Source organism: Cynocephalus volans, chromosome 10 (genome assembly GCF_027409185.1).
Source record: "Cynocephalus volans isolate mCynVol1 chromosome 10, mCynVol1.pri, whole genome shotgun sequence".
Classification (NCBI taxonomy): domain Eukaryota; kingdom Metazoa; phylum Chordata; class Mammalia; order Dermoptera; family Cynocephalidae; genus Cynocephalus; species Cynocephalus volans.
The window spans coordinates 83,688,804-83,715,847 of NC_084469.1; the positions used below are offsets into that span (position 1 = coordinate 83,688,804).

The following is a 27,044-nucleotide window of genomic DNA, read 5'->3' on the forward strand; positions in this document are numbered from 1 at the left end:
GTATACACAGATTGCACATATAGACAATCAACAATTTCTCAGTAGCAACAGCTGAGATTGAAAAGTGATATATTTATGAGATGGTAACTTTACTATACCAGCCAGGGCTAGTTTTTATTGTTGTTATGTTTCTTAGAATGTAACACACAATGTAGTAAGAAATATTCAAGGTGATAATGAGTCTTGATATCATTTTAAAATGAGGATGTTGCAATCTTTCTCACCCCATGAGCCCGAGACCGTTAGGTCACCAGAAGATCAGGGAAGAGTCTTGGGGTTCAGAGCACACTTGCCCCACTAGGGCAAACAGGGGTCAGCCTGTCTTTCTCCAGGAGTGGATTGATCAGTTGCCCTGTCTTCACCTGGGAAAGACAAGGTGTCATTGGATTTGCTACTCTGTGTCAATCCAGTACAACCACCTCTTCTCTGCTCTTCCTTCTCTTGGCTTGGGGGCGCAATGCTCCCCCTGTCCTCTGGGCAGGCACCGTTGTCCAAAAAGAATGCCCACGCTACTTGCTGTGCCTTGTACATCAGGGATGGCGTAGAGAAGCCACACATCACTCCTCAAGGAACCCACATGCTGACTAAGAAATGAAAGAGATTCAGAGCTGGTCCTCTTGGCTATTCCTTTTCATCAAAGAAGCCTCCAGAACTTTTGTCGGTGTGTTCTGAGCTTTCTCCTAGAGGACCCCAGAGCTTACTTCTGGGAATTGCCAGGATTTTCTGCCCAGTACTTATTTGGACTGTTCTGGGAAAGCCCATCTCCTGCCTCCTTCCACAAGAAGTCTCTGGATGATCAGCTCGGCCTCATGCTTCCTGCTGTAGCCTCCTTAGCTCATTCCTTTGATCCAGTTGTATTGACCACCGACCACATGCCAGGCACGTTGACGCCTCTGGGTTCTGTCCTCAGGGGGCTTCAAGGTGGCTCTGAACAGTGGATGCAGCAGCCACATTGCTACTAAATGAGCTGCCTTGCAAACTTGTTGCTATGGGAGACCTGGGGAAGTCGTTTTGTAAACTAAATAATTAGATTTTGATATAAATATGTGTCTGGGGCATTTGTTTATTTCCTTTGGGTTCATTTGGACTTTCAAGATATCTTTCCAGGTTTTGTTATCTTTCCAGGACTTGCCTGGATGCTGGTTGTTCCCAAGATCTCCATAGCAGCAGTAATAATGAAGTGACCTGTGAGACGTCCTGGTAGGAATTCTCACCCAGACTCTCCTGGGGTCTGTCTCTGTTGACTGGTGGGAACTTTATTTCACAAAATTATCCCCACCAGCTGGGAGAGAGGCATTGGGCTGGGCGTCAGACTTTCAGAGATTTCTCTCTTTTTTTGGAGGGGGGGCGGCTGGCTGGCACAGGGACCTGAGTTCTTGACCTTGGTGTTAACAACACACCACACTAACCGGCCATCCCTGGGAGATTTCTCTAGGCAGCCATTTCCCAAAATTTGATTCAAGGAATCCTGGTTCCCCAGGGAAGTGTTAAGTATGAAGTGTTGGGGAAAGAGTGATTCCCTGATCAGATACAGGTTTATTTTCTGTGGCAGATGAAGTCTCCCTGAAGTGCACAGTGAATCCCCACGAGGGGCTGGAGCACAGTGTCCTCCAGCTTTCTTTTCCAAAGACACTTTGTTTATTTGCGTGTTTGTTTTAAATCACAGTGAATAAAGAAGACTGGTGCTCTTTTGAGCATGTTCTGGGACGTTCCACCAAAGACACACTGGACTGTGCTCCCAGGAGTGGGTTTGGATTTCTGTGTGGGATGCTTAGGGGCAGCTATCTGGATAGAGGGATGAGTAGAAGGGGCTGTGGTCAGGCTGTACTTGCATAGCAAGTATGTCGTATTGATAGGTTACTTATGGCTTAAAGTAGCAAAACCGTCTAACAGTGCTTTTAGATGCAAAATTTCCAGGTTAGAGTTGATCATAATTGCTTTTATTCAGAAGGGGGAAGCTTAGGGGGACACTCTCCACCCCCCTGCCCTGGTGCCAGCTCTGACCGTGGCTGAACCATCCTTGTGAGGCCATGTGTCTGGGCCACCTTGGATACGTTTCCCTCCTGAGCCTTGCTTTCTCCCAATGAGGGGCTGGATGAAAATGGTTCAGTCAAACTGTTCTGTGGTGCCCTTGGGACTCTGAGGTGCCCCCTTGTGCCTCTGAGGTGCCCCCTTGTGCCACTCAGCGACAACCTGAGTATCTCTGCTGTGTCTTCTTTTTTTATTGATGCTTCTGTAAAAAGTTTCATTAGAACCAAGGGTTTCTGAGGCTAAGACATTGGAAACCACAGGGCACACAAGCCCCGTTGCTCTCTAGGGCCCTGTTGAGTCTGTTTCAGTTTAGAAACTGGGTGCCTGACACCCATATAATCATTATTGGGGGAGTAGGGGGTTGTTGGTAAATATCCCCCAGGGGGTTCTGCAAGGATCACGACCTGAGGGATGGTGTCTGGCGAGTAGCCTAGGCCACTGTCCCTGAGTTCTATTTTTAGGTACAAGTGACTAGTGGCTGAGAGCCCCGTATGGGGAGGGACCTGCAGACTCACCACACAGGCAGTTTAAACATGTTTTGGGCATCGGCAAAGTAGGGGCACCAAAAATATGTTTATAATATACAGAAGCCTCAAAATTTTCATTATAGCAAAAGTCAGAACTTTGTTGCATGGTCTCACATTTCTTTCTGTTTTGGTCTTGCTTTTTATTGTGAATTAGATGTGTGTGTGACCGGTGGGACCCCATCTCATCGTGAATTAGATGTGTGTGTGACCGGTGGGACCCCATCTCATCAATGCTTTGGGCCTCTGAAGGTCTTACTCTTCCCTGGGATCCCTAAGGGATCCCTAATGTCCCTCGGATAGTCCAGCTGACAGGCATGTTACTTAAAGGATCCTTTTCTTCTAACCTTTAGCTTCAGCTACATGAACCCCTGCCTGTCCTGGGCAGATTCTTAAAATATTTGCCCATCAGCAGCCTCTCAGGGAGGAATGTTAAATGCTGCCATGATGTCAAAGGGGCCCCGGGGAGAAGGGCCTGGGCCAAACTAAGCCTGTCACTCACAGCGCCTGGCAGAGTGGGAGATAAACACAGAGAACCTGGTCTTTTGTCTACCAAACAGCACAGGCAGTCTGGGTGGGTTGGCGCTACAGAGCGAGGCCTGAGCTCCTGAGGAAAATGAACTTCCAGACACTACCGACTAAGTGAAAACCAAGGTCTGTGGCCCTTCCATTTCCTTGCCCTGGTCCTTGCCAAGCCTCCCTCAGGATGTCAGGCACCTCCAAGGAGAGTCTGGGGCCCCGGGGGCTGCCAGTGTTGAGCAAGGCCTGCTTAACCACCATGGACAAGAAGCTTAACGTGCTGAATGAAAAGGTTGACAAACTCTTGCATTTCCAAGAAGACATCACAGAAAAGCTGCAGTGCGTGTGCCGAGGCATGGGCCACCTGCAGCAAGGCCTGCACCGGCTGGAGGCCTCCCGAGCGCAGGGCCCGGCTGGGGCCGACAGTGCTCCTCCAGCTGACACCCATGCTGGGTGGCCCGAAGTCCTGGAGCTGGTAAGGGCCGTGCGGCAGGATGCCGCCCAGCATGGTGCCAGACTCGAAGCCCTCTTCAGGATGGTGGTAGCTGTGGACAGGGCCGTCACTTTGGTGGGGGCTGCGTTTCAGAACTCGAAGGTGGTGGATTTCATCACGCAAGGGAGTGTCCCCTGGAGGAAAGGCAGCCTGGCTGATGGCCCCAAGGAGGTTGGTTCCTGCTTTCCTGCCCTGGCTGGAGGGGAGCGCAGGCCCAGGGGCCCTGGTGGGGACACTGGCCAGGTGGCTAGTCTTAGGAGAGCTGGAGGGATGTTGTCTTCTTCTTGTGCCTTCTGTGTGACCTGTTGATGGGGAAGAGGAGAGATGGAAGCTTACAGGTGGACCTACAGACAGGACACTGACTGCTGCTCTCTCCAGGGAAAGGCAGGGGCAGTGCCCTGGCCTGGACAGCTGCAGGGAATCTAGAAGTGGGGCACACTGGTGATTAGGGAGAGGAAGATCATTAAGCTTCTTTGACATCCCTGTGACTTCTCTTCCCCTTGGGGTTCCTTTCAACGCCTTCGTACCTAGGGTGGGAGACAAATGGCGAGCAGTCAGTTTGCCCTGACAGGGCTCCTGCTCAGAAACTTAACCCCTACTTCCTGTCCCCAACCTTGTGCTTTGCCCCAGAGTGGGTAGAGTGTGCAGCTGCCTGTGGGGAGATGAGTGTTGACAGTGACCCAGGGGGGACAACAGGCAGGAGCCGGAGCCTGGGGGTGGAGGGCGGCATTTCTGGAAGTGGCTGTTCCCAAGCATTGCATAACCAAACCTGCTGGCTAATGGAAGCTCAGCTGCTGGAGAGGGGTGGGGGGAAGGCGAGGTGTGTAGAGGGACACCCTATTTGGGAACAGCTAAGGGTCAACCACTTAGCAACACTCAGCCTGAAGCCACCATTTCAGATCCCTGCAGTTACCCACCAGCCTCTGGTAACAGATGAGTTAGGGTGTAAAGGGGGTTGTACTGGGCTCTGTGTCAGCTACTGAGGCTGACACAGGAAGACAGGCTTGTGCTTTTCTCCCCTGCAGCCAGGCCAGACCTCACCCTGCTGATCCTCCCTCTCCCTGCCCCGCAACTTCTCCCAGAGCCCACCACCCCAGCTCCCTGCTGTCCGCACTGTGCACCCCACCTCCTCCACCGAGGTTGGTCTCAGGAAGATGTGACCTTCTGCTCTTGTCACTTAGAACCCAGCTTTAAAAAGGAAAGTTAATCTAATTAACCAAATAAAACAAATCTAATCAATCAAAAAGAAAATTAATTTAATATGCACATGATAAAAAAAAAATCATTCATGTAGTATAAAGCGCATACATCTCCCTGCTGCTGTTCCATCTCCCGGTTCCCAGAACAACCCCCTCCCCAGAAACAATCATAGATACCAGTTTCCTCTGAATCCTTCCAGATATAGGCTGTGCAGCCACAAGCACATTGGTACACACCATCCTCTTTGTTTTGTTTTGTTTTAACTCAAATATGATTCACATTGTTCTGGACTTAATTCCCCCCCCCCCGCTTAATATAGCTCAGGAATTGTTTGAGATTTGTACCTAGAAAGCTTCCTTGTTCTTGTTTCTTAATTTTGTCGAGTACTCTATATGGGGGGATGTGTCTTAACTTGTTAACCAGTCTGTGGCATTGTTTCTTTATATTGTTTCTCACTTTTAGCTAGTATAGATAATGATGCAGTGAATATCCACAGATGTATGTCTTTGAACACAAGTGCGAGTTTATCTGTTTGATACAACCTTAGTGGTAGAAATGGAAATGCCAAGCCAAAGGGTAAATTTGTATAGATAAAGCCCAACCAACCTTCAAAGGAGTTATTCCAATTTTGCCTCCACTTTGGCTAACAAAGCATATTATTCAACTGTTTGATTCTTTGCCTGTCTAGTCAATGAAAAATGAGATCTTATGGTGCATGTGTTTTTTTAAACATATTAGTATGAAAAATTTCAAACATTTATACAAATAGAGATTAATATATTGAACCCCAGGAGCCCATCTCTGGAGGCCAAGGTCATTTCATCTGTTCCTCACCCACCTGCCCCTCTCCAGATTATTTTGAAACAAATCTGAGACATTGGATCATTTCTTCCATAAGTGTTTCAGCACTTATATCCAAAAGATAAGGGCTCTTTTTAAAAACATAATCATGATATCATTATCATACTTAAAAAGTGAATAATAAGTTTTTAATATTACCAAAGTTAGTGTTCAAATTTCCCTAATCGTCTTATCCTTAAAATTTTTTTTACAGTTTGTTTAGTTGACTCAGATCCAAAAAAGGCAATTGGCTAAATGTCTCTTAAAGCTAACTCTTCTTGTGAATCCATAAAAAAACTAAACTTTTTATTATGGAAAATTTCAAACATAACCAAAAGTAGATAGAATGATATATTGTACTTTTAATTTATATTTCTTTTACTAGAAGACTGAATATCATTAATAGGTTTAAAACCTTTTGTATTTTCCGTGAACTGCCAGCTCTTTCCCTCTTTTCTATTTTGCTTTTTTGCTTTTTTTCTTATTGATTTGTAAGAGCTCTTCATATATCAATGAAATTAGCTGTCATATATCCTGAAAATATTTAGGCATTTGTGGATAGGGGGAAGTCATAGAACTTTCTCTTTTCCGAGTTCTTGCAACATTTCTTGTCTGTACTGCTCCTCTGACACTTGATCTCGGTTCTGGTCCTTGTGTTTAATATGCATATCAGTAACTATTACAGAATTGGATCCAGTCTCCCAATCAGGCTTTCAGCTGCTTATTGGCCCATGCCATGAAGCCTCTACTTCTGTCCATGTAATGAGGCCAGGACTGGTCTTGCAAGAGGTGCTCAGGGAATGGACAGTGAACTGAGACACAGCTACAGCTTTGTACATTGTCAGTACTGAGAACTGTGCAGTATGGAGACTTTCTGGAGACCCTCTTTATGTTTCCTAAGAGACTGGGGCCATAGTATTCATCCGTGGAATTGAATTAAATCCCAGACACTGGCTGTTAAATTTGAAAATTCTGCCAGGACTTCATGAAGGTTCTCCTTGGATCTTCCAAAGTGCCCAGTGGCACTTCATTTAGTTGCATCAATGAATTATATTATTTCTAGAAGCCAGGTGCTCTCTCATGATAGACAGGTTCAGGCTCAGCAGGGGTGGCCCAAAGCATGGTTAAGCTGTTCAGATGCATCAGTCCTTGAGAATGGTGTTCGAGGTCTCTTTTACTTCTTCTGGATGCATGGACAAGGCAGGGACCAGAAGGTTAGACCTGAAGACAGAACCTAGCTATGTGCGGGGTGTGTGGGGTGTGTGGGGTGTGTAGGGTGTGTGTGCATGTGCGTGTGTGTGTCTGCCTACACTAAAGACAGAGGGAGGAAGAGGACAGTTTGAGCCTAATAAGGTCTGCCAAAGGACAGTCTGTACGTGTCCCTTTCTACTGGTGGGGTGAGACAGGAGGAGGTCTGTGATCATGCCTCTAGTTCCCCCAACTATAGAGATGGCAGAAAAAGGATAAGGGAGAGCTGTCTGCTGAGCAGGGGGTCTGGGCCACATTGATGACGCTGGTGATAATCATAACAGCAACTACCAGCTTTCATTGTGCCTACCACATGCCAGGCACCAACCTATGCGTTCTCCGTGTGCTGTTTCTTACCATTAAGAGGGCAAAGCTTGGTGTCCTGGAGTCCCAAAAGGATGAGCAGGTAATTGGATTGAGAGAAGTGGGGACAGAGTAGGAAAAACACAAGGAACCAACCCTGAGCCTTGGGTCAAGGGAACATTCAGGAGAAGTGAGGACTATAGTGCCCCAGTTAGAGGGAACTACCCCAGCCGAATTTAGCCATTTGAGCCCAGAGTTGCCAGATCTTCAGATTTTTTTTAAGAGAAACCACTTATGTTTTCACAAAATCAACTTTAAATGTAATCACAGTAATTAATATATTTTGTCATCAAAAATCACTTGTTCATTCAAAAAATATTTATTGAATGCTTTCTGCTGACATTGAGCTAACAACGATGAGTATTTGTATTCCTAGTTCATAACTTCATACATTTTTCTCTCCCCATAAGCATAAAGTCACTTGTGACCAAAAAACCAATATTTTATAGTTAAGTACCTTTAGTTCTCTATGGAGATCCATAAAGGAAATGTAACTTTTAAAAATACTGAACTGGAACAATTCCTTAAATTGTGTATTCTGGGAAATTTACAATATTTCTGTATAATTTTGGATGACATGCTCTCTTAAAATATTAAATTAGTTTATCTTTTTGCTCAGGTTTATAGGTAATACATAATTTGGTAAGGATTTTGTGATTAAAGAAAATAAATAATTTCAAAGAGAAAAAAACATTTTTATACATGCTTTCTTAGTAAGAAGCTCTAATTTCAAAAGTTAGACATTTGCTTAAAAAAAAACTAAATCTGCAGAGCTTTTAGTTTGTTTAAAAGTATGCTTACTTTCACTTACTGTTAAAATTTAATAGCATTTCCACTTGATAAAGTATTTTAGCAGAAACGCTTACCATAAAAGCAGCCATGAAAACTAAAATGATACACTGCAACCTGGAATATTTTAAAGGAAAATTGCCTAAACAAAAGATTTCTTAATAACTACACAAGCAACTATATTTTTTTTGTGTTTCCCAAAGAAATAATAGGAATAAACTCAAATTTATTACAATTGCAAATTACTTTTCCAAAAGTGTTGTGGTTTTGACCCTAATACGATGACTAAATTATTTCTTTGAAAATCTTGTAACTGTTGATTTATTGGAATCATATTTCTCACAACCAATTATACCTTTAATGTCACACCTTATATAAGTAATGTCAGTACACAAAGAGGAACTACTGCCATTGTTTATAGGAACAGTTAAAATATGATATTACATTATTTAAGCATTTTTTTAAGGCAAATTTATTAATGGCCAACACAGCTACTTCTCACTATGTAATCCACATTGTGTTAGAGACGAAAAAAATATTATCCCTACTCCTGTGGATCTTAAGTATTGCAGAGCTAAAACTAGCAAAAATCTTGGTTTTGTTTCTTAATATGTTGGTTTAGAGGAAGTTTTTTCACATTTTTGGTAACTAAAATTGCTGTCTTCATTCCAGAATTACTCATTGCAAAGAACTGAATTTATTGAGACTAATTTCCTTAAAAATAAAGTTATTTGGACATGAAAAAAAAAAAAAAGAAACTGGGAACCTACAATTTTTTTCTAATCAGTTTTATTAAGGTATAATAATTAAATAATAATTATTTCATTAAGGTATAATTTACATACAATAAACGGCACACACTCACACACTATGTACATTTTAAGTATACAATTCAACAAATATATACACCCACGTAACCAGCACCACAATCAAAATGAAGAACAATTCTATCACCCCAAAAGGGATCCTAGAATTTTAATGTAAAAATCTCCTAGATTCTAAATGTTGGAAACAAATTTAAAAAATTCAAAATGCTGTGCAAGTCAAACAATATATGCCCTGAGCTGTTTTTGGCCTCTAGGCTCCTGGATAAGGGCCTCTGTGGCCAAGGCAGGAAAAAGGCCCATTATTGATGAGTGCATTGTGCCTGGGGGCCCAACACAGGCTCTGAGCTGCTGCTGTGACATGTGGTAGGAGTCCTCTTAAGGATTTCCCCAGTCAAAGGCTTAAAACCCCCCAAAGCACCAGGGGTTGCCCAGCAAGAGGTCAGACCATCCAGAAAGCTACGTTTGAGAGTGCACTGCTGGACTGTGCTGAGCACAAGTGCTACGGACTGTCTCAGGAGTAAAAGCACGTGTGCAGGCCAGGCACAGGTCTGGTGCGGACAATTCAGATTTAAGGAGGAGCTGCTGAGAGCTTCTCTGGGCCAGGCACTGAGTGTCCTTACACAGTGGGCTCATTGAACACTGATAGCTCTTTGTCCCCAGCAGGACAAACTCACCAGAGCTATTAACACTCACTATGCGCTGGGCATACTTCTCAGAGCATTTCACAGATTAACTCACCAAACCCTCCCATTAACTCTATGAAGCAGATAATATTATTATCCCCATTTTACAGATGAGGAAAGTGAAACGCAGAGAAGTAAAGGATCTTGGCCAAGTGTGAAGGTGGGGGTCAAACCCCACAAGGCTGGCTCAGGAGTCCCTGCTCCTGCCTATACCGCTACACTGTAAAGGGGTAATCGTGGGGTGTGCCTGCCCAGCTCCCAGCTCCATCATTCATTGATGCGTAGCACTCTTTCCCCCAAGCATGGATTTATTAGACTTCAGAATCCAACCTAAACCAGCACTCTATAGCCATGACCAATTGATACGAGTTGACATTTTAAGATTAAGTTTATTCTCTATCCCTGGTCTAAGTCCTTTGAGATGCAGTCTGTTTAGACCCCCCTCCCCATAAGGGGCTGGATCGGCCCCTCACTGGCAATAGGGTGAAGCATGGGAAAGGACTTGGGTTCTGGGTTTGAATTGGATTCCTCTTTTAAGTTTAATGACCTTGGGAAGGCCTCAATGTTCTTATCGCTAAAGTGATAATATTACTGTTAGACTTTGTGAAATAATCTAAGTACATTTATCTTAAGCACACAATAGTTGCTTAACAAATGTTTGCGGCCTGAGTGATGATGTTGATGATAATGATGATAGTTTTTGTGGTTGTTATTTTAGAACAAAGAGAGAGTGGAAGAGAAGGGAGCAAAACCCTTCAGGGGGCCTTGGGAAGGTGAGTGGGACTCTGTTTTCTGTATCCCACATTGCACACACAACAGTTTCAGAATAGAAATACCAACAATACCACCCACAGTCTGATTACGGAAAAGCTATTGAAGCTTTTTTTGTTGTTCTTTTTGTCTTTTATGTATCCCACTAGAGACATATAGTGAATTGCTGTTTTGAAATCACTTGGAATAATCTCTTTTTGTGTAGGCTATGCCACCAACTTGATACTCAGACTTATTTATTTTATTTTGCTTTAAATGTTTATGGATTACTTTTTTAAAGATTAATTTTCTTTTATAATTTTGCATAATATTTACATGGTTCCAAAGTCAAATTGATGAAACTAGGTATATTAAGAGAAGTCTAGCTTCTGTTCTTGTTTCCTGCACCCTGTTTCTTCCCCCCATATATAATGATTTAAACAGTTTTTGTCATCTTCCCTTTGAGGGAAGTCTATTGAGACCACATTATAAATGGTTATGTGTACATGTGTGCCTGTGCGTGCGCACGCACACACACACACACACACATGTCCTCCCTGCTTGGATAAACAGGATGCCATACGCACTGTTCTTCACCTTGCTTTTTTTTCACCCACAGTATATCCTGAGATCACTCAATAGCTGTGTATAGAGATCCAACTTCTCCTTTCTCATGGCTGTGCAACACTGCATTGTGTGCACGTGCATTGTTGAGTCCACCAGCCTCCTACATTTGTTTCTAGTCTCTGGCTATTATAAACATGGTGCACTGAACAGCCTTGTGCATATTATTTGCAGTATCTTTGTGATAGACTCCTCTAGATGGGAGTGCGTTTTCATCCTGTCTATTTTCCTGTAGAGAGCCAGAAGGCAGACCCGCCAGAGGGGACAGTGGAGAGGCTGCCCCCCAACAGCCTCTCAGGGACGGGAGCCGACCTCCTGACCCAGGCAGGGGCCTCATCAGGGCAGGGAGATGGAGTTCCTGGCCCAGGCTTGGTGCCCCCTGGCCATCTGCTGGTGCCCACAGAGGTTGAAAACAAAGCTCCTGAGACATCCAGTGGGAACCCTGGGACTGACCTGGAGTTGTCTGCGGTAACTGACAGGGTCAGCGAGGCCCCCACTAGCCAGGAGGTTGCACCAAGTGCAGAACAAGGAACACCATCCAGCAAGCCTGACCCTCTGCCCTCCAAGGAGGGCATGAGGCTGACTTCAGGGCCCACCTCCCAGACCCCAGGACCTCCAGGGCTGCCAGACCAGACCAGCGCAGCTTGCAGTGGTGGAGAAACACCTCGAAGGTAAGGGAGTTTTTCCAAGCTGGGCAAGGGGAGGAATTAATTAATTGCAGCCCCACAGCTGGAGTGTGGCCAGTGGGCCAGCTACACGTGTTGCGTGTCTACTGAGTGCATAGCACTGGGCTAGCCTCGTGAGGGGAAGACGGAAAACTTCCTAGGCCCTGCATTTGGGAGCTTAGAGCACTGGTTCTCACTTGCTGCCCACTAGAATTTTTGTTTACATGTCTCCATGATTCCAATGGAGAGCAGGTTCGAGAATCACTAGCTCTTAGATCAATAACAATAGTTAAAAGGTGGGGCTCCTGGAGCACTTCCCACATGCCCAGCATTGGCTGAGCACTTCCCAGGCGTCATCTCATTTTATTCTCACAACATCCCCAGGAGGTGGTGAATGTGGTCATTATTCCCATTTTATTGATGAGGAAAGCTAGGCTTAGAGGGCCCAGGGCCACCCAGCAAGGGATTCATAGAGTTGAGATATGAATCCAGGTTATTGGGTGGCAGAATCTGTGCCCTTCCCCTAACCACTGTACCATCCTGCTTCCTCAGGTCAGTGTTTAATTGGGTCCTAAATAGTATGGTGGGACAAGAAGGACTCAGAGGTGGGAGATGGGTGCAGGCTGAGTCAATCCAGGGGGCTTTCAGGAGAATCATGCCAGAGGTTCTGGACATGGAGTTGTGACAGCTGCCCTGACCCTTAGGACATGGCCTCAGGCCCTGCAGTCACCGGACAGGAGACTCCCAAGCCCTCCCTAGCCCTGGATTCGCCAGTCCTTTGGGGTGGCACATCTGGTTTCCAGGGTGGCCCATTGGAGGGCACCATACTTCCGGGGCTTCTCTCGGAGGGCCTGGTGCTCCTTGCATCTGCCCTGGGCTGCCCTGTCCTATAACTGAGACACCAAAGCCTGGCTCAGGGAGGGGCTCTGGTGTCTGTGTTTGCTGTGGCGACTGGCAGAGAAGCCCAGATCATTTGTCTGTCTTTGTTCTGGAAGGAAACGGGAGCCTCCCAGGAGACCTGACAGGCCAGAGGGAGGGATTCCTGGCAGGCATCCCTGGATCTGAGCCAGCCCTCTACATGTGGAATCTAGGGCTGGGGGTGAACTTTCCATGAACTTGTCAGGGGCCCCAAAAAGGTTCTGAGTGAGAAGAAAAGATGCCTATCTCAGTTTCAGCCCTGAGCTGAACTTCAGGCATGCCGGACCTGCAGCAGGTCTCAGGGACTGGGGTGATCACTATCTGCCCTTCCTCACCCACTGCATGGGTGGTTTTTGAAGAGAATAGGCTTGAAGTCAAGTGTCGGCTCTGACTGTGTAGACGATCAGTGGCTGTGCTGTGTGAGTGCTGCCAGTGGGTAGGAGAGCTTTGGGAGCTCCAAGTGGCGTGGACTGCTTGACGATGCCTTTGGGGTCATCCCATGCCCCCCTGGATATGAAGACCCAAAGTCCACGCGGGGCGTGGACTGCTGGCCTGCTCAGCTGACTACCTGGGTCCTCCTCTCCAGCAACTGGTTTGCTGCAGTTTCCTGTGTCCTTTGGTCTGGGATGAGGCCTAAGCTAGGTGTGGGGTGGCTTGACTTGGATGTCACCCTTCCCATTCTACCCTGTCATCACTGACACATACTCAGTTCCAAGCGGCAGACTGTTGGAAGGATTTGTGCCTCCTGCGCTGTGCTTGGCTGTGGATGGGATGCTGAGTCTTTCAGTTGCACCCAGGGACAGACACTGCCCTCAGAGGTCCCGCAGCCCAGAGAGGGGGCTGGGCCTTCAGCTGCTGGAGAAAGGCCTCACTCTTTTTTTGTTTTTTCTAAAAATTGTGATAAAAAGCACATAACATAAAATTGACCATCTGAACCAATTTTATGTGTACAGTTTAGTACTGTTAAGTGTTGTCGCGAAACAGATCTCCAGACTTTTTCATCTTGCAAACTGAAACCCTGTACCCATTAAACAACTTCCCATTTTCCCCTTTCAGCCCCTGGAAATCACCATTCTACTTTCTGTTGCTATGAATTGACTATACCTCATACAAGTGGAACCACACAGTATTTGTCTTTTTGTGACTGGCTTATTTCACTCACCATAATGTCCTCAAGGTTCGTTCATGTGGCACGCATCAGAGTTTCCTTCCTCTTATGCCATGTTTTGTTCATGTATTCATCGAACACTCGGGCTGCTTCCACCTCTTGTCTATTGCAAATAATGCTGCCGTGAACTTGGGTGTACAAATATCTCCTGGAGATCCTGCTTTCAATTCTTTTGGATATATACCCAGAAGCAGAATTGCTGGGACATATATATGGTAATTCTACTATTACTTTTTGAAGAACATCCACCCTTTTCCATAGTCATTGCACTATTTTAGGCCTCACTGTTTGAACCTGCATTTGTGTTTTCCTGTCTTAGTTGACTCTCTCAGCACATCTGTAAGGTATTACCATCCCTGTTTGACAGGCTGGACTTGTTCAAAGTTGTTCAGCAACCTGGGGGCAGAGCTAAAATCAGAACTGACGCTGCCTGGCTCCCTGACAAAGATTCAGTCCATGCCAGGCAGCGTCATCTCCTCACCGTCCCTCCCCCTGCACCAGCACACATGGACTCCTTGACAGTGGGATTGTGATCCAGCAAAAAGAAGCCCCACTGAGGGGCACAGTGGGGGGCACCTCTGAAAGGAAGGATCTGCAATCCAGGGGGATGTGACTGCCCGGCTCAGGTCCTTCCCTCTGAAAGTCAGGGCTCAGAGGGCCTTCCCAGCCTCCAGCTGGAGTCACAAGCCCCAATGCCGCAGGGTCTGGGTAGTGAGAATGAATGAGGTGAGCCTAGTGGCACTGCCAGGGTGCGGCAGGCCCGTGGGAAGCGGAGAGCTGCATTCTTCAGCTCCGTGGGCACGCAGGCCCAGCATAGTTGGGTCTTCTGTTTGTTCAAGAGAATCAGAAAGTCCAGTCTTTTATGAAAAATTGCCTGATTTTAACCAAATATGTCTGACCTGGGGTTCCCAGTGTGATGTTTGACTTGACTCCTCCTTTTCTTCATTTAACTGAAAGGGAAACTGAGGCCCAGAGGAGGGTGAGAAGAACATTGGGCTCTTGCCTCAGGCCATAATCCTCCTGGGGAAGAAGCAGGTTTCCAGGGGCCACAGAGTGTCCAGTTCCTACCTCTGTCTACTGTAGGTTGTCTCAAGCCTTCCCTGGACCCTCTTCCAGTGGAATCCTGAGAACTGATGGCACCATCTGTCACTGAAGTGGCTCCTCCCCTAGTGTCCTGTCTGGGAAGAGGTGGCCAGGGGTCCAGAGAGGCAGGGGTTGGAGTCTGCTGCCAACCACAAGTTAACTCTTACTATTATAACAACCCCAAGGTCCTCCATTTTACAGATGAGAAAACTGAGGCCAAGAGGCTGATGTCTGTGAGTGGCAGCATAGGCATTTGAACCCAGGCCTGTTTTGACTCCAGAGTCCTCACTTTAAACCTCATGGTCATATTTCTCCCTGCCCCAGGATCTCCATCCATGTGCAAGAGATGGACACTCCCGGGGAGCTTCTAGTGACACGAGGGGGCAGCCTCAGACCCACACCTCCTGCAGAGGCTCCAGCAGCTGCCCATTCAGGTGAGCAGGACCCACCTGGGACCAGGAGCTGCTCTCAACCCCCTGGGACTGAGTCGAGAGAACAGACCCCCAAAGGAGCCAGAGAGCTTTCCCCACGGCAGAAGAGGGAGAGCGAAGGGAGAGCAAGAGCAGAGGCGAAGCAAGGGCCTGGGGTCGAGCCCGTCATGGCCAGAAGGGACAAAGGAGGTGATACTGCTGGCGCCCCAGGCCTGCAGCAGGACCAAGGCCCAGGAGCAGGAAACCCTGGGCTGGGGAAGGACTGTGCAGCCGGGGTCCTGGAGCAAGCTGAAGCAGGAAGGAGGACACCCGTGGGTGCTGAGGCTGGCAGCGTGGTTCTGGGTAAGTGAGGCTGTTGCCTGGCTTGACATGAGCCCTGAGGTGAGTGGGTTTGAAGGCTCTGCTCCTGGGGGCCTTCCTGCAGCTTCCAGGCATAGATAATGCAGATCTGGGGGAGTGCAAGTCTTGGGAACAGCCTGTCGGTACATCCGGGGCTGGAGACCAAGGCACAGAGATGCAGAGGGCTGAAGTCAGATTGGCTGTAGTGGTCAGGGAGGAGGGGACTCATGTGGCCCAGCTGGGTAGATTTCTCAAAGCCACCTGCCTGCCCGAGCTTTCCACCATGGGTATCACTTGGGATTGAGACAGAGAAGGCTCCTGTTGAAAACAAAAACAGTAACTGGTGTGTATAACCTCTATCAGCCATTTGCACCCAGTGGGCTGCTTCTTACCCCGGGATAGGGAAGGATGGCAAGACTGCTGACCTGCTTGCCATCCCAGGGGTAGTGGGGGCATCCTTGTGATCTTGTGACCTGCAGCCCTAGGGTCACACCCTCCTTGGTTTGAGAGTTGTCCATGGAACACTAGGAGTGCTCCCTGTAGTCAGAGCACAAGCAGAACACGCCTATGACAGGCCCGGAACAGGTGCCAGCCCACGCTGCTGACTTCCTGCCACGCTGTCTTCCAGCCCAGAATGCACAAGCTGGCTCATGCCTTCCTGTTTGGTGCATATTCCTTTACTCTATTTCATGTAACCTTTTTAGGTATTCATACCACCTCCGAAGGATGAGATTTAAAAAAATCCTAAGCCATTTTTTTTTTTACCTTTCCAAGTGCTGGCTGTCCTCTGCTTCCCCTGCAGATCCATTGTCCACCCCCCTCCATCCTGTGCTCTGGGGACTGCCTCCATGGGCTCTATCATGGGCTCTCATCCTCTGGCTTCTGATTGGGATCAGCTGGAAGGAGACGGAGGGCAAGAAGAGAGATGGGGGGGGTGTTTACTTCTCTGATGGCCTCCCTCTCACACCACCCCTGCTGGTTTCCGTAGCCCAGCCTTTACCTTTAAAGACTGTCATTATGAAACTCTGCTCCATTACTCTGTTCAAGTGTGCTCTCTGTGTCCTGCGCCTTGCCTTGGTCCACCTAGAATCCCCTTCTAGACTTCATGAACAGACTGGATATAATTACTTGACCTTGCCAAGAGGACTGTCCTTGGTGTGGGAGACCTGGGTTTGAATCTTATCCGTCACTGGCTCGCTGTGTGACCTTGGGCTGGTCACCCCACCTCTCTGAGATTCGCCTTCCTCCTCTGCCTAATGGGCAGCTCCAATGAGATGATTCTTGAGAAAATGCTTTCAAATACCAGGGCTGTATGAGGGGCAAAGAGCTTGTCACTTGGTGAACCAAGTGTGGTTAAGTGGTCTGGGACGGGGCGGCTGAGAGGTGCAGGCTGCATGCAGGAGGCTCACACGTCCCTTGTTGTCTCTGGAACAGATGACAGTCCGGCCCCGCCAGCCCCTTTCGATCACCGGGTGGTGAATGTCAAGGAGACCTCGATCTCAGCGGGTTACACAGTGTGCCAGCATGAAGTCTTGGGAGGGTAGGTGGGCGTCTACCTGGATGAGGGGTGGGAGTAGACACACCTGGAGAGCTGAGCTGGGCACTGCTGGATGGTTCTCAGGAAGTCAGGCCAAGGCTGGGAGTGGGATATCCCGAACAGCTCGGGAGTGAATGGATGGCCCACAGAGAGTTGGGTAAAGAGAACCTCCCTAGAGTACAGCATAGCCCACATGGTGTGGGTGAGGTGAAGTTCAGGAGGCCCACACAGCACAGATATGGGAAGCATGTCTTGGAGGTGGCAGGAGAGCCAACGTGGGTGGTGTGGGAAGGATGTCCTCTAGGGCACAGGACAGCTGGTGTGCTGTGGGTGAGGGGGATATCCTGTGGAGCAGGATAGCCAGGTGGTGGGGGGTGGATATCCCCTAAAGTGCAGGACAGCCCACGTGGTATGGGGTGAGGGGCATATCCTGTGGTGCAGCATAGCCAAGTGTTTTCAGGTGAGGAGAATATCCCCTAATGGGCTGTGGGGTGAGGGGGATGTTTGCTGGGGGGCAGGACAGCCTAGGCGGTGTTGGGTGAGGAGGTTTTCCCTTAGGGTGTAGGATAGACCACACAATATGGGGGTGAAGAAGTTGTTTTCTAAGTTTCAGGATAGCCCACATGGTGTGGGGTTATGACCAGGGTATGCTCTGGGGTGTGGGAGAGTCCCCATGGGATGTGTGAGGAGGAGGGAGCAGGACCAGGAAGCCCAGGGTACTATCTGTGGGGCCAGGCTCCTGGGCTCTCAGCCTCCTGTGTCAACGGGTCTCTGCAGGGGCCGGTTTGGCCAGGTCCACAGGTGCACCGAGAAGTCCACGGGCCTCCCCCTGGCGGCCAAGATCATCAAAGTGAAGAGCACCAAGGACCGGGTGAGGCATCTGCCCTGGGCCAGCTGGGTCCCTCTAGCCACGCTCAGGGCTCCTTCATTTCCTCCAGGGTCTCCTAGGTCCAGTTGTCCCAGGCGCCTCCACACTGCGCAGGAAACCTGCTGCCTTCCCGCCTCTTTTCCATGATCCCCCACACTCCATCAGCAAGTCATCTTTACATCCCTCAGGCCAGACCTGCCGGTCCACACACAGGTGTCCAGGCACAGCTCTGCCAAGATGCCTGGGCAACAGGCCCTTTTCCTCTTGGGCCTCAGTTGTCCTATCTGTGAAATGGGTGGGTCAGACCAGGATCCTTTCTGTTGTGAGAATGTAGTTTGGGTGGGGAGTCAAGGAGACCTGGTGTGAGAGCAGGAAATTGAAGGATGAGATGTCTGTCTGTCTGTCTGTCTGTCTCGGGAGGCACAACTCCTCTTCCTCACCCATTTGCGTGGAAACCCCTCTCTCCTCTGGTGCTGCAAGGAGGATGTGAGGAACGAGATCAACATCATGAACCAGCTCGGCCACGTGAACCTGATCCAGCTCTATGACGCCTTCGAGAGCAAAAACAGCTTTACCCTCGTCATGGAGTTGTGAGTGTCTGGGACGTGGGGCAGTGGCTTGTCCTCAGGCAGGCCAGTCCTCGGGGCTGGCGCTTAGAGCCTTCATTCTACGCAAAGCCGTTTCTCTCCTTTCCCGTCATGGGACATCTGGGGCCGTGTCATCCCTGCTTCTCTGGCTTGGCTTCTTGACCTCCAATATGGAGCATGGAGGACAAAGCCATTTTGTCACAAACCAATGGCCATTGAACCTGATTTGACCTGCAGATGTATGTCGGTTTGGCCTACACAATTTTTAGTAATTTTGCATTAGTTGTTGACACTTGGACACTGGGAAATTTCACAATAAGCTTTCCTTGAGAATGTGAAAAGATCTAAGAATGCTGGGCCTGCATTTCCAGGTGGACGTGGTGTGCTGGAGCTCGTGGTGTCTGCCCATCGTAGACAGGGCAACTGGTCTCCCATGTGCTGCAAACACGGCCACTCCCAACTGGCCCCTGGCACTGAGGCTAAGGGCTCAGAGGCCATTTATATTTGTGCTGGTGTTGCTGTCAGGGCTGAGGAGAGTAAAACATTTGTCATGTTGTGTCTCTATCAAAAATGGAAAAACAAAAGATAGACTAAGGCCTGTGTGTCTTCTGGGGTTTTATCATGACCTTTGCTCTCACGTAGGGTCTCACATATGGTCTAAGTTGCCCACTTGGGCTTCTTGCCATGTAGGTACTAGCTGGCCCCTTAGGCAAATGAGTTTGCAGCCCTGGTCTAAATTATCCAGTGTGAGCCTGGAGTATCAACATAGAAGACCATCCCATCTTCCCTTTGGCCATTGCTTCCTTTTTACCATCCATACTCTTTCCTGGGAATTGGCCAGAGCAAAGGTCCTGATGAAACCCCAGATGGCAGTGGGGGTGGCCCTGTGACCCATGGGGCATGACACTGGGCTATCTGGGCTGGCTTCTTTTGGCTCTGGCGGTAACAGTGGACAAGTCCTCTGAGACTCTTGCTCAGTCTGGTGCCTGCCTCTCTCTTGGCTCCGGCAGTGTGGATGGGGGTGAACTCTTTGACCGGATCACGGATGAGAAGTACCACCTGACTGAACTGGATGTGGTCTTGTTCACCAAGCAGATCTGTGAGGGCGTGCATTACCTCCACCAGCACTACATCCTGCACCTGGACCTCAAGGTAGGTTCCGCCCTGGGCTCGTGGCCTCCCATTCCTGAGCCCCTGGTACGCTGTCATCATTGAGAGCTCTGTCAACAATCTCGGCTTCCACTCCTGGCCCTCTGCCATTTCCTAGTGCTGGAGTCTAGGGCAGGCCAGTCCTGCAGCACTTCTGAGCCTCAGTTCTTCCATCTATAATATGGATAACTGTACCTCTTTAAGTGTCATTTGAAGATTAAATGATACAATTGCCCTTTTTCTCTCTAAAAATATCTTTAAGGTTAGTTTTTTGAAAAGTTCGAAAAGGAACTTACGTGTGTTGGAACAAATATAGACAATATAGTAGTGTATAAAGTACACAGTGAAAGTTCTCCCTACCCAGTTTCGATGCTGAGAGGTCTTCTCTATGAGCAGTCTGGCATGATACACAGACACACACAAAGGGGATCACAGGGTGCATGTTATTTTTGAGCTTGCTTTTTTTAGTTAATGATACATTGTGGACATCGTTCCTTATTCTCTTAAGAGACATGTGATACTTCATTGAACAAATGTTTTACACTCTCTTTTGTCTCCTAGGGGTGTCCTAGGAGTGTCATGTACATAAATCCCTGGGCACAGTGCCTGGCTGATAGAAAGCACTTGATACATGGTGGCTCTTTCTGTGATTTTCCATTCCACTGGGCCAACAGGAGGGTGTTTCATTTCAAGCCATTTCAGGATGGGGATGAATTTCAGCGGCTCCCTAAAGAAGATGAGAAGTGGGTAGTCTGTACCTGTTGGGGTGCACATTGCCCCTTCTGACTATCTTTCCTGATTGACATCAGACTATAAGGTTGGGGTACTTAGAGAAATGGTGGAGATGGTGGGTGATTGGCCTCAGGCTTCTTCTGCTCACTAGAGGTAATTCCAAGGCTTCTGGACCAGCTGCTTTGTGGGACAGGCAGTTAGGGAAGGCTTAGGAATCTGCTCTGTGGTTCTGGGTCAAGGACCAGCCTTTGGGGCAACTCCTGTGACTCTGCAGCAGAGAGGCCATCAATGCTGACACCCATCTCCTCAAGAGCAGGGCTTGTGCTGGTTCAGCCCCTTCCTGGTTGTAAAACCTTGAGTAAGTTACTTGAGCTCATCAATTGCAGAATGGGGGAATAATACTACCTATCTTCTAGGGGTGTTATGTGGATTAAAATAGGGAGTTCCAGAGCCGCACTGTCCAACATAGTAGCCACTAGCCCTATGTGGCTATTAAGCACCTGAAATGTGGCTATTGTGACTAAGGAACTGAATTTTAAGTTTTATTAATTTTAATGAACTTAAATTACTTTTCAGCCATAAATTTCATGAACTCTATACAGATAAAAAATTTCTGATGAAAACTTAGGGTCTGAATTGAGATGTACTGTAAGTGTAAAGTACACATTGGATTTCAAATATTTAATATGAAAAAAGAATAAAAAAACTTATCAATATTTTTATATTGGTAACCTATTGAAATGATAATATTTTGGATATATTGGGTTAAATAAAATATTACTAAGTTTTATAAAATATTTTGAGATGAATGAAAATGAAAACACAACATACCAAAACTTATGGGATGCATCTAAACCAGGAAGAAATTTTATGCTATAAATACCTATATTAAAAAAAGAAGATCTCAAATCAATAATCTAACCTTCTACCTCAGGAAACTATAAAAAGAGGAGCAAGTTAAGCTCAAAGAAAGCAAAATGAAGACATAATAAAAATTAGAGCATAAATAAATGAGATAAAAAGAAAAACAATAGAGAAAATCAGCAAAACCAAAAGTTGGTTCTTTGAAAAAATCAATAAATTGGCAAATCTTTAGCTATACTGACCAAGAGAAAAAGAGAGAAGACACAAGTGACTAAAATAAGGAATAAGAGAGAGAACATCTTTACCGGCCTTACAGAAGTAAAAGAGGATTATAAGGAAATACTATTTAAAAAGTTGTATGCCAACAAGTTAGATGACCCAGATGAAATAGACAAATTCCTAGGAAGACACAAACTACTGAAACTGACGCGAAAAGAAATAGAAAATCTGAATAGATCTATAGCAAGTGAAGTGGTTGAATTAGGAATCAAAAACTACCCACAAAGAAAACCCCAGGCCCACAGGGCTTCACTGATGGAATCTACTAAATGTTTAAAGAAGAGTCAACACCAGTCCTCCACAAGCTCTTCCAAGAAATAGAAGAGGAGGGAACACTTTGCTCCTCATTTTATGAGACCAGTCTTATCCTGATACTAAAACCAAACACATCACAAGAAAAGAAAGCTACAGACCAATATCCCTTATGAATGTAGGTGCAAAATTTTTTCAATAAAATATTAGCAAGCAGAATAAAACTCATAAAAAGAATGATACACATTACGATGTGGGATATATTCCAAGAATATAAGATTTATTTAACATATGAAAATCAATTAACATAATATGCCATATTAATAGAATAAAGGACAAAATCATATGATTATTTCAATAGATGCAGAAAAAACAGTTGACAAAATCCAACATTTTTTCATGATGAAAACAATAAACAAACTAGGAATAGAAGAGAACTTCTTCAACCTGAAAAAGGCTATCTATGAAAAACCCACAGCTAACATTATACTTAATGATGGAAGACTGAATGCTTTCTCCTAAAGATCGAGAACAAGACAAAGATGTCTGCTCTGGCCAAGTCTATTAAACATTTTACTGAAGATTCTAATTAGGGCAATTAAGTAAGAAACAAAATAAAACCATCCAGATTGTAAAGGAAGAAGTAAAACTTTTCACAGATAATATAATTTTGTGTACACAAAATCCTAAGGAGGGGAAACTATTAGAATTAATAAACAAATTCAGCAAGGTTACAGTATATAAGACAAATACACAAAAATCAATTTTATTTCTATACACTAGCAATAACAATCTATAAATGAAATAAAGAAAACAATTCTATTTGCAATAGTATCAAAAGAATAAAACACTTAATAAATTTAACAAAATAAGAGCAAGATGCATACTCTGAAAACTGCAAAACAATGTTGAAAGAATTTAAAGAAGACCTAAATAAAATGGAAATGCATCCCGTGGTCATGGATTAGAGGACTTAGTATTGTTGACAGTACTTTCCAAATTGCTCTACAGATTTACATGACCCTTGTCAAACTCACAGCTGGCTTCTTTTCAGATATAAATGAGCCCATCCTAAAATTCAGATGGGAATTTAAGAGACCTAGAATAGTAAACATCATCTTGAAAAAGAGCAAAGTTGGAGGAGTCACATTTCCCAATTTCAAAACTTTCTATGAAGCTACAGAAATCGAAACAGTGTATTACTGGTGTAAGGGTAGATATATAGATCAATGGAATGCAATTGAGTGTCCAGAAATAAATCTTACATTTATGGTCAATTGTTTTTTGACAATGGTGCTATGACAATTCAATGGGGGAAAATAGTCTTTTCAACAAATGGTGCTGGGACACCATGCTATCTATCCACATGTAAAAGAATGAAGTTGGACACTTACCACACACCATATACAAAAATTAACACAGAGTGGATCATAGACCTAAACGTATGAGCTAAAATTATAAAATTCTAAGAAGAAAGCATAGGAATACCAAGGTCAGGGGTTCGGGTTCTTATACTGGCTAGTGGACAAAAAAAAAAAAAAAAGAAAGAAAAATAGATATATTAGATTTCATCAAAGTAAAAAACCTTCTTGCTTCTAAGAAGGATACCATCAAAAAAGTGAAATGACAGCACAAAGAATGGGAGAAAACATTTCCAAAGCATATATCTGATAATAGACTAGTATCTAGAATCTATAAATAACTCTTATAACTCAACAATAGAAAGACTAATAACCCAAATAAAAAGATCTGAATAGACGTTTATCCAACAAAGATATACAATTTCCAATAAGTACTTGAAAAGATTCTCATATCATTAGTCATTAGGGAAATGTGAATCCAAATCACAATGAGATGCTAATTCATACCCACAAGACTGACTAAAATAAAAAACAAAAATGACAGCCAATAAGTAGTGTTGGCTAGGATGTGGAAAACTTGGAACCCTCATACATTGCTAGTGGGATGGTAAAATTGTGCATCTATTTAAAAAAATAATTTGTCAGTTCCTGAAAATGCAAAAACGTAGAGCTACCATATGACCCAGCAATTTTACTCCTAGGTCTATACCTAAGAGAATTGAAACATCCATTGACACAAAAACTTGTACATGAGTGTTCTTAGTTATTCATTGTTCATAATAGCCAAAAAGAGGAAACAACTGAACTGACTGATAAATGAATAAACCAAACATGGTATATCCATATAATGGAATAATATTTAGCCATGAAAAGGAATGAAACACTGACACATGCTACAGCATATAATGCTGAATGAAAGAATCCAGACACAAAGGGCCATATATTTTGTGATTCCATTTATATGAAATGTCTGGAATATACAAATCCGCAGAGATAGGAAACACATTAGTGATTTCTAGGAGTTGGAGGTGAGGGGAGAATGCACAGTAATTAGTAATGGGTATGTTTTTTTTTTCTTTGAGGTGATAAAAATGCTCTAAAATGAGATCGTGGTGATCATTGCACAACTCTGTGAATATACTAAAAATCAGTGAATTGTGCAATGTACGATGGTAAATTTAATGATATAATCATTACTATCTATATTATTTATATTCATTATTTATATTTCAGTGATGTTATAAAAATTAGGCTCACTTATTTCTTTTTACCTTTTTAATGTGGCTACTAGAAAATTTTAAATTGTATATGTAGCTAACCATATATTTCTATCAGACAGTGTGTTCTAGACCTTTCAAAGAAGACATAGAGACTGTTAAAAACCATTCTCCTGTACCTATCTGAGGAACTGCACAGCCTTACTGTGACATAAATAATTAAGCCTTTTGTTGGGAGAAATAGTACCTGACATTTGCTTTGGAAGCTGTAAAGTGTTTCATGCACATTATGTCATTTGGTCCTCACACCCTCCCGTGGAGACAGGCAGGAAGAGGTTATTATTCCCATTTGACAGATGGAGAGATACTAAGGTTTCAGCAATGGGAAGGGACTCATCTAGGGCTACAGAACCAGGCAAGGGGCCCTGGACTTCAGGCACTAGACCCTAGGTCTCCAGGTCCTTTCTTCCATTAGCCCAATCTTCACTTACACCCCCAATTTTTCATGCACAAGCAGCAAGCACCGTTCTAGGCTCTCTCTTGGCTTCATAGCTGATCTGAATGACTGAAGAAGAGAAGTGTGTCAAGGCTCCCATTTCCATTCCATGGGTCACAGTGTTTGCCACAAAACGGCAGGTGACATTTAGCAGCTCTGCTGTCCTTGACCAGACCAGTAATACTTTGGTCTCGCCCCTGAGATTCTGATGGAATTGGTCAGGGTTGGAGCCTGGGTATTGGGAATTTTAAAAGCTCCCTTGATGACTCTAATGTGTGGCCAGGGTTGGGAATCATTGCCCCAAACGAGTAGTCTCAAACTAGCAGCTTGAGGGCCAAGTCTGCATCACAGAGGTGTTGGGCTCGCACATGTGAGGAATGTATGTTTAAGTTTAATTTAGTTAAGGTCAAGGTTCAGATCCCTGTTCTGGATGGCCCCACACACACGCGCACGTGCGCACACACACACACATACACACACACACACACAAATTAATTTAGTTGTTAACATTTACAAGCATGGAATTTCACATAAAAACCTGGATTTTTGGTTTCTCTTAAGACTGAGAAATTGTGCCCGCACTCCTGCATGGTGACCAGCAGCTGGAGCTGAGCAGTGGCTGCCCTTTGACACAGGCCAGGAGTCCTCCAGTTCCCCACAGTCCACACCAATCCTCGTTGTCTCCCCAGCCGACTTCATTTATTTTCATTATCCATCTAACATCTGCAGGGCTGCCTCAAGCCATTTATTTCCCTTGGAGGCTGGGAAACTGAAGTCTATAGACCAACATGTGCGGGAGCTGCAGTCCTCCTTTTCACTGTTAATTGGGCTAAGTGAACTTCTCTTTCTTTCCCAGCCAGAGAATATACTGTGTGTCAATCACACAGGACACCAAATTAAGATCATTGACTTCGGGCTGGCCAGAAGGTAAGGGGGTTTTATTTTGATATTTTGACAAAAGTCCCTGGGGACTCTTTGTGGTTCTCTGGGGCATGGTCACTCCTGGCTCAGCCAATTCTCGAGTTTGCGGACTGACTCGGAAAAGCTCTCACACTCAGAGGATGGTGCCCTTCGACTTGCAAATAGGCCTTGTTATTACTGCAGGGGGTGGCTTTGTGCTGTGAGCTCTGCTTCTCCCTACAAGGCTGGGGAATTAACTGTACTTCAGACCACCTATCTGAGCAGAAAGAGGAGTGGTGTTCAAAGGGGACTGCTGAATGGGGTGCTGGGCAGCTCCATTCTATTGATTCCCCAGGCCTCCCGGGGCCAGAATGTGCTGGGCTGTGTGAGGCACCCCTCACCTTCCCTGCTATCCAGAAAATGACTAGGTTAAATACAAAAGCACAAAATGGTGATATAATGACATTACCTGCTGACATGGTGGCAACTCTGAATATTAAATGAGATAATGCACGGAAAATGTGACCCCATCCCATGAGGCTGGTTAAGTTCTCAAGTTTCAGTGCATAAAGTGAACATTATATATAATTACAAAAATATCTTAAAGTTCCTTAAAATGCTTAAAGCCTAGGGAAGTATAGATAGTTTTACTGTGCAATACTGTCCAGCCGAAAGTATGATAATACTGTGCCTCTGCAGGGTGCTTGCCACGGCATGCACGCCCAGTTGGGTGGGGTCTTAGTTCTAGTAGCAGACCCTTGGCATTTGGGAGGGTGGCCCCCCAAGCCTTCAGGCAGCTACATGCTAAAAATATGGCAATAGTTGTGTGCCCTTCCTCCAGGTTTCTTCCAGAATTGTTTCCTCCAAGAATGACATTTCTATGGGAATCAATTTCTGGGTACATCTTCACACCACAGCTGAATTTTCAACTCTTCCTGAAATTTTTTTTTGTGACTCCGATGGCTGTTTCCCACAGAGAAGTTGTTTGTGTTACTCTGTGGGCCTTATGGTGTCCTCCACTCCATCCGCAAGTGGAAGATAGCAGAGCCTTGTCCCCACGGAGGCAGAGCCTCTGGTTTCCAGCACCCGCCTCCCAGGTGGCATGTGAAACCACAGTGGTGGACCTCCTAGGTCACTCCTCCTCTGGTTGAAGTGTAAATGTTACCTATGTGCAGGGGTGAGAGGCGCATTCTCACTGCCCCACGTGCTGTTAGTGTAACGGCAGGAGGTTCACATCGTCCCCCTGTACCTTCAGGACCTCTGTTACACAGAGTGCTGTATTTCATGATATAACCCAAACATTCAAA

The 27,044-nt window shown here is 45.7% G+C and overlaps 1 protein-coding gene across 4 annotated transcripts in view; it reads left to right on the forward strand.

Annotated features, from left to right (window-relative positions):
• Positions 1-27,044, forward strand: part of MYLK3 (myosin light chain kinase 3) — a 48,621-nt gene that overhangs the window by 8,652 nt on the left and 12,925 nt on the right. For 2 of the 4 annotated variants that reach the window (XM_063110918.1, XM_063110917.1), the window contains exons 2-9: positions 10,236-10,290; positions 11,371-11,562; positions 15,050-15,498; positions 16,930-17,035; positions 17,810-17,903; positions 18,381-18,490; positions 19,498-19,639; positions 25,694-25,764. In XM_063110918.1, coding sequence (XP_062966988.1) covers positions 11,465-11,562; positions 15,050-15,498; positions 16,930-17,035; positions 17,810-17,903; positions 18,381-18,490; positions 19,498-19,639; positions 25,694-25,764 — 1,070 coding nt within the window. In that variant the 5' untranslated portion in view covers positions 10,236-10,290; positions 11,371-11,464. Of the gene's footprint in view, positions 1-10,235; positions 10,291-11,126; positions 11,563-15,049; positions 15,499-16,929; positions 17,036-17,809; positions 17,904-18,380; positions 18,491-19,497; positions 19,640-25,693; positions 25,765-27,044 lie in introns of all 4 variants that reach the window. The other 2 variants (XM_063110916.1, XM_063110919.1) reach the window with 2 other exon arrangements.